This window comes from Chenopodium album, chromosome 16, assembly GCF_948465745.1.
Source record: "Chenopodium album chromosome 16, dcCheAlbu1.1, whole genome shotgun sequence".
NCBI classification, from domain to species: domain Eukaryota; kingdom Viridiplantae; phylum Streptophyta; class Magnoliopsida; order Caryophyllales; family Amaranthaceae; genus Chenopodium; species Chenopodium album.
Genome location: NC_137849.1, coordinates 6,273,259 through 6,287,169, shown reverse-complemented (window position 1 = coordinate 6,287,169; position 13,911 = coordinate 6,273,259). Strand labels below are relative to the sequence as shown.

Genomic DNA, 13,911 nt, shown 5'->3' with positions numbered 1-13,911 from the left:
TTCATGTTCATTTCGATGTTAAACGGGTTGAAAAACCCTTGGCCCGAACCTAACCCGTTTATTAAACGGGTTGAAAACCCTTGACCCAAACCTAACCCGTTTATTAAACAGGTTACTCGGGTAACCTTTTACCCACATAATATGTAATAAACTAATTAATATTAAATTCAAAAAAAAAAAAAAAAAAAAAAAAAAAAAAGACATACATCATTAATTCATTAAAGATACTACTACAATTTAAAGTTAGTGCTTTTAGCAAAAGATACTACAAGGGTTTAAAGCTATTAGTTTTAGCAAAACAACTATACATAAGAATTGTCTCAAATTAATTGCCAAATTAAATTTTAATTTACAAAAGATGAATATTATAATATATTTTTTTCCTAATTAAGGATCAAAAATTTACCAAAATGTATAAATGGTTTCAAGGCAATTTACATTACAAAATTACAAGTTTTGAATAAAAAAAATCAGGTTTTTTACTACTTAATTAATAGATTAAGCGTGTTAGGTTCGGGTAAATGTTGTTGTTGTTAACCCATTTATATAATTAGGTTATGCGTGTCGGTTTTGGGTTGAAAATTTCAACCCAAACCTATCCCGTTTAATTTCATGTCGTGTTCGGGTCAACCCAATTATGTAAACGGGTCGAGAATTCTTGACCCAAACCCGCTTATTTCATGTCAGGTTTGTGTCGGGTTATCGTATCGTGAAGCCCTAATGTTCATTAATTTTTTTTAAAAAAAAAATACAAACAAGTTCAAATTAATTTAAATTCATACTCCATATATTTTTATTTTGGTGACCTACGGTTTTACAGTATATTACACCTAAAGAGTTTTATAAGTAATATAGCAAATAAATAAAATTATAAACTTTTAAATAAGATAAACTACATATGTTAATAAAAACGTTTTAATGCTATGTTTGAATAGAGAGAAATGGAGGGAAAGGAAGAGAAGAGAAATGGAGAGATGCATCCTCCCTTGTTTGAATATATAATGTAAGGAGGGAAGGGGAGGGAATTGGAAGGATCCATTTACTTTCCACTTTTAACAAACCAAATCCCTCAATTGTTGGAGAGATTTGAACGGAAAATGAAAGGTTTCCTTCTCCCTCCCCTCAACTCCCTTTCCGTTCCCTCTTTTTCCTTCCCCTCCCTTTTCCTTCACTATTGTTATCCAAACATAGTGTAAATAAAAAAATAAAAAAAAAAGTTAGAAATAATAAACAACGTAAGGATGGAATTCTTAAACTACCTGTTACATCAGTCATCACTCATCAGGATATCCTAGGGAGAAAAAACTGATGTTTTCAATTACAGTAAAAAACAGAGAAAAAACAATAATGGCGCAATTTAAGAACTAGTGTTATGCTACTATAAATTGTTTCTTCAAATAAAAAAGCAAGCTTAACTTCTTGTGTTAGTCCAAGTTTAGGCTTTTTCTGGACCCCTAGGCAGTGCTTCATAACCATCATGGTGCTTAGATGGATACCCAAGGTTGTCGACCGGGATACATTTCAGCAAAACAGCTACCAGCAAGCTTACTGCTCCAATTCCTACACTTAGTAGCCACAACTTGCAGTTAAGTGGCACTGTGTCTGCGAATGTGCCTAGAAACTCGACGATTATCACTTGAAACATGACTGTGGTGGATATGATAGCCAAGAAAACCCAGTTTCTAAATATTCCCTTCAATATATTTTCTTCTCCATGTACCAGCTATTGATTTCATTGAATACCTGAAAACAACAATGTGTCATTCAAAATGAATTATAAAGGATCACAAGTCATACTAACACGTTGTTATGTTCGTGCAATGGAGGCAAAAATGCAAGTTAGACTAGAAAAATGACCTTACCCAAACCCGACCTATGATCACAAGGATCACAAGTCATACTAACATGTTACGTTTGTGCAGTAGAGGCACAAATGCAAGTTAGACTAGAAAAATGACCTTACCCAAACCCGACCTAGGATAACTAGAACGACCGTTATAAGTAAAACAATGCATCATAAGCATGAAAATTGAGATTGACTAACCCACCAATGAAAAATTACATGAATTGTACATAACCCGAAATTGAACATAACTCTGGAACCCGGGCTGGCAGGATTTAAAAGAACAACCTAAAATAAACATAAATCTCGATGACCTACCAAAACTTGGTACAAAAAAAATGCTTAAAATTAAACCCGAATTATTAACTTGACTGACTCGAACTTGGCACATTGGCAGATCTATACGACTACACCTAGACATGTTTAAGGTGCTTCATGCCATTATATGGAAATTGCAGGGTAATGTAATATATATCTGATAGGATATCAAGCAATAATCTTATTACCTGACAGAAAACAAAGGTTTAAATATGAAGGTGTTAAGAGTTTTAGTGGCATTAGGTCCAGTGAGACCTAGGAGATATTCACCGCCAAACTGGAGAACTCCAAGTGCAACCAACTGGTAGATGCTGTGACCAATTATGTTCCTCCACATAATGTTGGTTATAAAATGTGCATCCCTCCCAACAGGCAGCCGCTTCATTAGTTCATCATTAGGTGCCTCGGTTGCTAGTGCTAACGCTCCAAGAGTGTCCATAATCATGTTCACCCAAAGCAATTGAACTGCTGTAAGAGGAGCAGAACCTGCAGCATTTGCAACATTTATACTAAAGTATACAAAAAAAAAAACATTTCTGATGATTTCGTGAAATTGAAATTGGTTATTTTAACTAGATATAAATATAAATGGGTAGCCTAACTGAGCTTTATTAGTTTCTGAAAAAAAAAAAGATGTTCGAACCTGTAATGCAAGCAGAAGCAAAGTTTGTGACTAGAGCAACTATGTTAACTGTTAATTGGAACTGTATAAACTTCTGAATAATTACATAAACAGAACGACCCCAGCGAGCAACCTTTAGTATGGTTGCAAGATTGTCATCCATTTTTACAACATCAGCATTTTCTTTGGCAACCTGTATGAAAATGGAATAAGAAAAGATACAGTATAACTCAAAAAGAATATAATAAATCAAAGTTTTAACATTTAAATGTTCTGTTTAAAGATATGGAGGAAAATTTGTGAAACAACCTCAGTTCCTGCAATTCCCATGGCAAGTCCAATATCTGCTTCATGCAAAGCTGGGGCATCATTAGTCCCATCCCCGGTTACTGCCACAATTTCTCTATTCTGCCTCAATTGGCTGACTAGTGTGTGTTTGTCCAGTGGCATTGAACGAGCCATAACCTGAAAAGTAACATAATGTAAATTCTGTTTTTGTAAATTTGAACTTTTCTGTATTTTATAAGGTAACGAGAACAAGGCCTTAAAGTACGTGTGTAGCAAGACCACCCTGAGTTTATAAGTGATAGGATAACAAATGTTAGATTGATCATTGATTTGCTATATATATATATATATATATACTCGTACCTGTAACTTTGGAATAGTATCTTGCATCTCCTTGGGGGTCATATTGCGAAATTCTGGCCCTTCAATAGCTAAACCATCCCACATTCTCTTGTTATGGCTTAAGCAGTGTTAATGTTATCCCCTGTAACCATCCTTACAGTAATCCCAGCATCTAAACAAGTTTGAACGGCTTACTTAACACCTGGATGTACTGGATCCTTTATCCCAACGACTGAGATCAATGTAAAGTTTTCTTCAGGTATGTTGCTATCCTCACTTGAATTGTCCTCCATATCTTTGTAAGCAATGCATATAGTTCTTAATGCACGCGAAGCAAATTTGTTTATAACATCAGTAATATTCTGTCTCATAACTTTAGACAGTGGTACTGGTTTCCCATTAGGATCTAGAAGCTTGTCACACATTTCAAGTATGATTTCTGATGCGCCTTTGGGTAAAGCCTCGAACACCACCTGAAGGTAGAGCTGCAAGAATCGACATCTTTTTCTTAAAAGAATTAAATGGCTCCATCTTATCTTGTATTCCTCAAGGAAGGTAGCAAAATCGTATCTAAGTATCAAGCCAAACTCTAAGATTGCTCTTTCGGTTGGAGTTCCTAATACCTTCGGCATTGTCCCTGTCACCCCTTTAACAATTTCAGAGCTTGTATTAAGAAATACAGCTTGTAGAAGTATATCAAATGCCCTACTACCTACCAAGGATTGCACAGCATTGCCACATGTGTAGAAGATGTCCATAACTTGTCCTTGTACCCATAGCTTAGTAACCTCCATATGATTAGTAGTTAAAGTTCCTGTTTTGTCAGTACAAATGCAGCTTGCAGAACCCATTGTTTCACAGGCTGAGAGATGTCTGACAAGCACCCTGTCATTCATCAGTTTCTTCATAGCAAAATGCAAGACTCAGAGTCACAGCTTGTGGTAGTCCCTCAGGAACTGCAACAACAACTATGGTAACAGAAGTTACAAAGTATTTCAGTAGTTTCAAACCATCCTTTGTAGGCCAATTACTTGTCTTGTGTTGCAAATCTTCCCTCTGTAAATCAGCCTCTATTAAATCCAAAGATGTCACTATTGCAAATCCTAAACCGATTATCCCATTAATAGTCGCTACCCCGTTTAGCTGAAACTGTAGATGTCTTTTTTCTTCGTCTCCATCATTGAGTGTGGTCATCAAGGACCCCTACTCTGTCCTCATACCTGTTATGGGTAATTTTCTATAAGTCAAAGTCAACGAAAGTCAGCTAAAGTCAGCGACGAAGACCAAATTTCGACGAAGAGCAAGCCTCTATGAAGAGCCGGCTTCGACGGACAAAAGACATAAGAACTACTTCCCTATTCCCTAGGACGTGATAGGAATGGAAGACTAAGTCTTTCCTCAACTAGATACAGCCGTTAGTGGGCTGAGTTGAGGGAGAGTATTCGAAATATGGTTCCGAGAATCATGGGGAGCATCTTATCACTTCACAACGGCTAAGTTTTTCCATAATTACTATCTATAAAAGGATCAAGCTCCATCGACAAGAGACACACTGAAACCTAGCTACTAAATACATCTTGAGCATACATTGTAACCCTCTGAATTCATATTCTTCATAGTGAAAGTTTGGTAGATCCTCATTTTACCCGCGGTTTTACCTTCTTTGGGTCTTTCGCGTCACCAATTCCTTGTGTCATTCTTTTATTTTCGTATTATTTCGTCCTTAGATTTTCTTTAGTTGATTCGTAACCAAGATTTTGTTATTCAATCCCACTTGAGGAAATTTAGCATAAACAATTTGACGCCGTCTGTAGGGATACAACTAGATTAAATCCCAAAAATCGTAACCCAAAATTCAACATGACTTCTGATGATATGACCCCCGAGCAGATGAGAGAGGCCTATGAAAAAGCTAAGGTCGATCTCCTAGCAGCCTAGAATTTCAACGAGCATCTCAATAAGGAAAAGGAAGCGTCGGAATCTCCAACCGTCGGCGGCGCCCAAGGCAGTTGGGGATTGTTCCTCGTATGTAACCATTGGAAGTGTTGGACTCCCCACATGATACCGAGACCGAGACCAGTGGGGACGAAATGGATGCAGATAATGAGATCCCGCTCGGTGCGCAACAAGGAAGCTTTCAGACTCCTCCGGGGGAGAGCAGTAGACCAATGATCGGGAGCGAAATCAGACGGAACTCTTGCTCTAAAGGTTGGTTGCTCTTGAAAGGCAAAATTCAAAGGTGCTGACTATGATGAAGAAGATGACAGGCGTTCCAATCCCTATCTAGAGAGAAGCTCTCGACGGATTCGCAACAACCCCGTTCAGCAATGAGTTGTCCATAGCCCGCATCCCTAGGAGATTGTCGCTGTCAACGTTCACCTCGCTCTATGATGGCACGTCCTGTCCAAAGCAACATGTCGAGTACTACAAGCAGCTGTTGTGGCGGGCTTCAATCCCGTTCGAGTGCTGGGAAGTATGCATGTGCAAGTCTTTTGGTGCAACGCTGACTGGTCCCGCCCTCAAATGGCTCGGCAAGCTCGAACCAGGTAGTATCACTAGCTTTGCTATGTTAATTAACAAGTTTTATTCCCATTTTGGAAGCAGCAGGCAGTTCGATAAGCAAACAAGCGATTTGTACCGGATCGTCCAAGGGCCAAAGGAAAGTGTCAGGATTTATTGGACCAGATTCAACAAAGAGAAAGTATCAATCGAGAATGTCGACAATCGGACTGCCAACAAAGCCTTCCTCCGAGGATTGCATACTAATTCAAATCTCTACAAGGACATGGTTAAATATCCCTGCTCAACATTTGAAGAGGTTCGGACGAGAGCCGTGGCTCAGATGCGTTTCGACAAAGATATCGTCAACCGCAGCTCCAACCATAGCGCCAGAAGCTTAGCTGATCAACGAGGTCCAAGCAATCAGCGTGGATCGTGGCAACATCAGCCATAAGAAACGTCGGGTAGATCACGATTTGTTAATAGTGTGCAGGAAGAACAGGTCGTTGAAGCACCCCAATACCCGGGAATATCGGAGTACGGGTTTGACGTCAACATCGTAGCAGTGGTAAATGCGTTAGAGCCCCCAGGCAACAAAGTCCGCTGGCCGATGAAGAGCAACAAGCCAAAATCCGAGAAAGACATGAGCAAATGGTGCGAATTCCATAGCGACCATGGGCACAAGACGGAGGACAGCTATGCCCTGCGGAAAGAAGTAGCCTTCCAGTTGAAGAGGGGCAACCTCAAGCATTTGTTGGGAAAGAAGAAAGGTAATGCGACCAACGATGCCAAAGCTGAATCGATAAGCATGCCTCCCAAGACACCTGTACCTACGGTAGTAATTAATGTTATTTCTAGTGGTTCAGATATTTGTGGACTAACCTATTCTGCAGCTAAAAGAATTGAGAAGTCGTCGACAAGTGATCCCGCCGTTCCAGAAGAAGCAAGAGATCCCTTGGAAAAGAAGCTAGAAGCTATGGCTATAACTTTCGACAATGATGACATCAACAACATTAATAAAGAACATGAAGATTCTTTGCTAGTGATTTCTCTGATGGTTGAGAATTGTCTGCTTCGAAGGGTAGTGGTCAATGGAGGAAGCTCCTTAAATGTCTTGTTTCGGAAGACCATGGAAGAATGAGGCTAAAAGATAGCGACGTCGTCAGAAGATTAACGACTTTGGTCGGTTTCAATGGTGAGACTATGTCAACTCTCGGAGATATAACCTTTCCTACCTTTGCTAGCGGCCTAAACCTTCAAACCAAATTCAACATCGTAGATTGCCCTACAGCATACAATGCCATCATGGGCTAACCATGGATCCACAAATTAAAAGTCATCCCCTCCACCTACCATCAATCCCTCAAATTTCCAACGCTATGGGGAATCCAAGAGATCAAAGGAGAACCCTGTGAAGCCAAACATTGCTACAAAACAACCTTAAATCCATCCACAGGGTCCACATAGCAATTACAGCAAGGCCTGACACCAGACAATCCCAACGACCTAGAAATCAACGAAATACCTCTGGACCTTGAAAAGTCAGATCAAACCGTCCGTGTCAGAGCCAACCTAGCACCTGAATTAAAAAATACAATCCTAGCCTTTCTCTGAGAGAATAAAGACTGTTTCTCCTGGTCGCATGAAGATATGACAGGTATAGATCCAAGCATAATATCGCACAAGTTAAATGTCGACCTAAATCATAAGCCCTTAAAGCGGAAGCGTTGAAAATTGGCCCAAAACGGAATAAAATCATTAATGACGAAGTGCAGCAGCTGATCAATACAGGGAAAATTAGAGAAGTCAAATATCCAGATTGGCTCGCAAATGTCGTCGTCGTCAGCAAAAAGAATGGCAAGTGGAGAATGTGCATCGACTTTACCAATCTGAACAAAGCATGCCCCAAAGATCCGTTACCGTTGCCACATATCAACGCCATAGTAGATGCAACAGCAGGTCATGAGCTCTTCACGTTTATGGATGCCTATTCCGGAGTACCAAATCTCATGCATCCCGACAACCAAGAAAAAACAGCCTTCATGAGCGACAAAGATATATATTGTTATAAAGTTATGTCATTTGGACTAAAAAATGCAGGTTTGACATATCAAAGATTCATCACCAAAATGTTCAAAGACCAATTAGGCGACACGATGGAGGTGTACATCGACAACATGCTAGTGAAATCCAAGAAATCAGAAGACCACGTCGAGCACCTTTGCCAAACATTTGAGGTTTTGCGAAAATACAGTATGAAACTTAACCCTACTAAATGTTCTATCTTTTGGAGTATCTGCTGGTAAATTTCTTGGCTATGTCGTAACGCAAAGGGGAATTGAAGCCAGCCCTGACCAAGTTAGGGCCTTAATAAATATTCAATTCCCCCGAAACGTAAAAGAAAACCAGAAATTGACAGGAAGTGTGGCAGCGTTAAATCGCTTTATTTCTCTATCGTCGGACAAAAGTCATCTTTTTTATAATTTGAAAAAATAAAGGCTTTGAATGGACCAACGATCATGAAAAAGCATTGCAAGATTTAAAGAAATATTTAATGACATCACCCCTCCTGTCGAAGCCAAAAGCTAACGAACCTTTGCAACTATACATTGTCGTCAGTGCCGTCGCTGCTAGCGCTTTTCTGACTAGGGAAGAAGACGATGCTGCAGTTACTAGTTTATCATGTAAGTAAAACTTTACTCCCAGCCGAGGTAAGGTATTCGAGGTATTCATCTATTGAGAAACTTGTCCTTGCTTTAATTACTGCCGTAAAAAAAGCTTAGCATTATTTTGAAACCCACCACGTAGTGGTGATGACTAATTATCATATCAAGTCTATTTTTAGAAAGCCATAACTAACAGGATGATTAGGCAAATGGAGCCTCTCACTGAGTACACTGGACATCGAATATCAGGAAAGCAATCAAGTCACAAGCTTTAGCTGATTTTGTGGCTGACTTCTGCCCCGATCTACAGGCCATAGCTGACAAAGAAGTAGAGGAAATCAACAGCGTCGATAAAGAAAGAAAATGGATCCTCTTCGTCGATGGTTCATTTAATCAGCAAGGAGCTGGCTGGGAATGGTGCTAACGTCGCCACAAAGGGACATGATAGTACAGTCTATATCTTGCAATTTCAAAGCAACAAATAACGAAGCTGAATATGAAGCCTTAATTGCAAGAATGATCGTCGCCAAAGACTTGAGGGCAACAGCCCTAGATGTATAGGGTGACTCCCTCCTCATTGTCAGCCAAATGAAAATAGCCAAAGAAAAAGCCAAACACTTTAACCCGTTTATGATCCAACAAATCCCACGAGACCAAAATGCCCAAGCCGTCGCACTTGCAAATTTAGCCTCCGCCCTTAAAAAGACCACCTTTATAACGATCCCCCTAGTCCACTTACAAAAACCATCTGTATCCACAAAAGCTATCCTTCCCGTCGACGACGCCAATACTGACAGAAACTGGACCCAACCTTTCATAAATTACCTCACCAAGGATACCCTTCCCAACGACAAAATGGAAGCCCGAAAATCAAGTACAAAGCCTCCGGATATCACCTCGTCGACGGAGTACTGTTCCACAAATCAACGTCAGGGTTGTCTCAAAGATGCATCCAAAGTCATGAACAACAGTCCGTCCTTAGTCACTTAAATGACGGTATATGTAGCAGTCACATCGGGGGAAGAGGACTAGCAAGGCTCGCTAAAAGACAAGGATACTTCTGGCCGACACTTCATGAGGACGCCATCCAGTATGCTGCCAAGTGTGATAGTTGTCAACGATTCGCCAACACAATTCACAAGCCTTCCGAATCCCTGCATCAGACCTTAACTCCATGGCCTTTCATAAGATGGGGAATGAACATCGTCGGAAAGTTACCTGTCGCTCCAAGACAAATAGTCTACATGCTAGCATTGACTGATTACTTTTCCAAATGGATCGAGGTAATTGCCTTGAACAGGTGACGGATAAAGCAGTAATTTCATTCTTATGGACTAACATTATTTGAAGGTTTGGCATTCTGTCTTTATAGTCTGTGACAACGAGTTACAGTTTATTAGCGACAAAACTCGTGATTTGCAGGAAATTCCGAATAGAACTGAGAACGTCGACACCAAGGTATCCCCAAGCTAATGGACAAGCAGAATCCAACAACAAAGTTGTCATGAGCGCCACTAAGAAGAGACTGAAACCAGCGAAAGGCGGATGGGCAGATGAGCTCCCAGCTGTCCTATGGGCTAATCGAACGATGCCGAGATCTGTCACGGGACAAACACCCTTCTCCCTCGTCTATGGTTGCAAAGCAATCCTCTCAGTGGAAGTTGATTTTTCGACGTCCCGGTTTGGACGGATGACGGAGGATAGGAACTAGGAAGAAATAAAGGATAACTTGGTTGTAGTCGAGGAATTGCGAGAAACATCCCTAATCAGAATGGCAGCACAACAACAAATAGTCGCAAGAAGCTTCAACCAAAAGGTGACTGGGTGCTAAGGAAAGCGTTCCAAAACACAAATAACCCTGCCGACAGTAAGCTAGCTCCCTTATGGGAAGGCCCGTACGAGATCACCCAAGTCGTCGGCAACGGCGCCTATCGATTGTGTGACCACGTAATAGACTAATCTTAGGAGGGTAATTTGGGGATTTTTGTATTATTAGGTTTTATAGTCCTTAGCTTTAGTATAAATAGAGGGAGGGTAGAAAGTGGAAGGTAGACAGAAATTTGGTGTAAACCTTTTGGAGAGTTATGACCTAAAGCCATTATTAGAGAGTTGTGAGCTAAACTCACTATCGAAGACTTATAGGCTATAGCTATTACATTATCCCGTGTAACCCTTTTTCCATCATCAATCAAACTTAAAGCTTCCATCTTTATTAATTCTTGCAACTTACAAAAATCAGATGATCTACATTATTCAAAAATCAATCTAGTAAACTATTTTTGGGAAAATGATATCTTTGTGTAGATACCTAATTGTGTCTCCCCAAAAACTAAACCCAGTGATGAGTACCTTTCATATCATTTGATTATCGAACGAGGTGAAAGTGTGAAAAGTCTTGTGATGCGGTTATTTTAATAAAATAACTCTTCTTTTTATTTTTAAAAATCAACTCTAATTATTGAAAATGTCCAGTCCAATTTAGTTTGGTCCATGATAAGGGTCTACTAATAGTGTAGTTGGATGGGGATCGAAAAGATCTTTCCAACGATATATTATAAGTCCAATTCCGATGAATAATGAGGAACTTATGGCCAAAATACTAAATTGGGCCTAAAATGGTTTTATGACCCAATGATCTAGTGGAGGGCCCATTAATTAATATTCCTAAATTTATTAGGATTGATTTTAATCCTCTAGAATAATCTAGAAGGTTGTTTTGAGTTCTAATGAAATTAGGAATAATAATTATATCTTTTATGAAAATAAGAATTCTGTTTGGAATAAAACAAGTGTTTTAAAGGGATTAAATCTGGTTTTTAAAAGATAAGTACGGACGTTATTAATCGAATTTAATTAGGTTAAGGAATCCGTACAAGTTTTTAGAAAACGCGTGAATCAGCGCAGAACGACAAAACCGGCGCTGAACGACAAGCCTGTCGCATCGCGCTGGACTCTGTCGTTTTGCGACAGAGGCAGTTTTACTCCTAATAGCATTCGGTCTTTTACTGATTGTTTTCAGACTATTTTTCTTATAAATAGGGTCGTATTTCCCCGTTTTTATTCATCAACGAATCATCAACAATTATCATCAATATTCTATTCTCTTCTCTCTCAAGCTAATAACATTTCTTTCCCCCTTTTCTAAGCCTAGCTTTTTTACGAAATACAATATTCCGCATTCACGAGCTAGACACACCTAGCCAAGCTCGAAGTTGCCTTCACCCTAGACGTGAAAGGTTGATAATTTCTGAGGGTTTGGTCACAAATCCCTATTTTAATTATTTAAATTAATTGCCTATTTTAATATTTTCCTTGAACTTACTAATCTGTGTATTGTTTTGATAGAAAGAGATACGAGGCATCGAAGTAATTAATTTAATTGCTTAATTATTCTTTTGATATAGAAATCATGTTCTTTATATTATATTAATTTCTAGTATCATGTTAGGATGCTTTTATTGATTTCTATTATCATGTTTAGGTTGCTTCCTATTTCTTCTATCATGTTAGTATCATGTTAGGGATAAATCTTTGATCTTTATTGTTTAGTGACATGCTAGGATTTGTTATTAATCTTGTTAGTATCATGCCTAGGATCTTGCTAATATATTATTATGCTTTCATGAGAATATTATGACGATGATGATGATTGTTATTATTATGTTGCTTGATATATTATTGGTATAGCTTGATCACGCCCTCTCTTACAGGTTTAAAGGGAATTTGTACTTGTAATCACGCTTAATAAGATAATTAATAATCTTGTTTAGGCTAATATGATTATAATTCAATTGATCGCCAATAATAGTTTTGTTTGTACATTAATATTCAACCAACATAGATTAAACAGGTTTAGGATTATATTGATTGTATGTTAGTCAGAAAGCTCACAATAAATATGAGAAGAATAAAGTAGAGGTCTATTTTTAGGGCAGGTTCAATCTCTTTTAGGTTGGATTTGTACGTTCATCCCCGAATATCCAGTCATGGTTCAGGACCACTATGTAATTAGTGATCTCATGGATCGTGAAGGGATGTAACCTTCACCCTGTGAACGGTTTACAAGTTTCTAAAACTTGTTGGCGACTCTTTTTCTCTAGCTTCCTTCCCTTTGGACGCCACCATACTTAAGTGTATGATCACAGTGGGCTCAAGTATGAGATGTTTTGAAATATTCCCTACACTTTGGTAAAGATTTTTTTTCCGTTAATGTGAATTTTTCAGGGAATTTTATTAAATTTTTATCATGTTCTTTTCGTAATGTCTCTATGTTCTTTGGTGATGCATGTTATTTGTTAAACACATGTATGTTCTTTATCAAACATATTTATGTGTTCTTTGTCAAACTAGATATGTTCTTTCCACCTTTTTTTTTGTATAATCAGGTGCATAGATTATTTTTGGAATACTTGTATAATATAACTATAATAATATTATTCCAAATCTTATATATTATCTCTATATAAAATGTATTCCTTTTCATTTCGTATTTAAATGTTTCCATACACATTTACCTAAAATATAGTTCCAACTAGCCTCTTTTTTTAATTATCTTTTAGACGGAGAATTATTGAATACTACCGAAAAGTAATAATAAAATTGATTCATATAATTGATATTACATAAATTACTTAAACATCACTTTTTTTTTCAAATACCTCTAATATTTTTTTTTAGACTAATGGACTATTAGATATGACTATAAAATAAATGTTGTGTTCAACAACTATATCATATGTCTATTTCAAAAATGTAACTAATTTATCAATCATTTTTTTTTTATTATTATGTAATCAAAAAAACATTAATATCTTAGTAAATACAAAAAATTATTATCTTTCGCTGAACACTTGATTGAGATTATAAACTTATCACATTCGACATTCATAAATAAGTTGCATATACTAAAAGAATTGTTGGACGAAGTGATAAGTGACATCTTCTTGTGTATTTTTTTTTTTTTTTTGGATAAATAGTTATTATCTACAATAAACTTTTAAGGCAATATTATATCAACACAACTACTTTTAATGTTAATTTCTAAACATAATAAAAAAAATAATTTTAAATAATAAACAATTGCATATACTACTTTTAAATATTTTCAACACAACTAATTAACAATATTTTTTTTTCCCTCAATTGTAGTTTTTTTTTTTTGCCTTATTATTTTTTTATATGCATTGCATTTGTTTATTTCACATAAATTGCCTAATTTGTTTATTACAAAGTATATCATAATCAATTATTATTACCGTGCATCGCATGGGCACTAATCTAGTTGGTTTAATAAAATATTGTCAGCTATACTATTAAAAATCGCTTCGGAATGG

General features: G+C 37.6%; 1 protein-coding gene and 1 pseudogene across 1 annotated transcript in view; one reads left to right on the top strand and one right to left on the bottom strand.

Annotated features, from left to right (window-relative positions):
- Positions 1–1,435: 1,435 nt before the first annotated feature.
- LOC145583819 (calcium-transporting ATPase 4, plasma membrane-type-like) lies at positions 1,436–7,043 on the bottom strand (annotated as a pseudogene).
- Positions 7,044–7,780: 737 nt separating this feature from the next.
- LOC145583818 (uncharacterized) overlaps positions 7,781–13,911 on the top strand; it is a 47,132-nt gene continuing 41,001 nt past the window's right edge. The window contains exons 1-4 of the mRNA XM_081640785.1: positions 7,781–8,214; positions 8,828–8,995; positions 9,585–9,861; positions 9,951–10,258. Coding sequence (XP_081496911.1) covers positions 7,781–8,214; positions 8,828–8,995; positions 9,585–9,861; positions 9,951–10,258 — 1,187 coding nt within the window. The remainder of the gene's footprint in view (positions 8,215–8,827; positions 8,996–9,584; positions 9,862–9,950; positions 10,259–13,911) is intronic.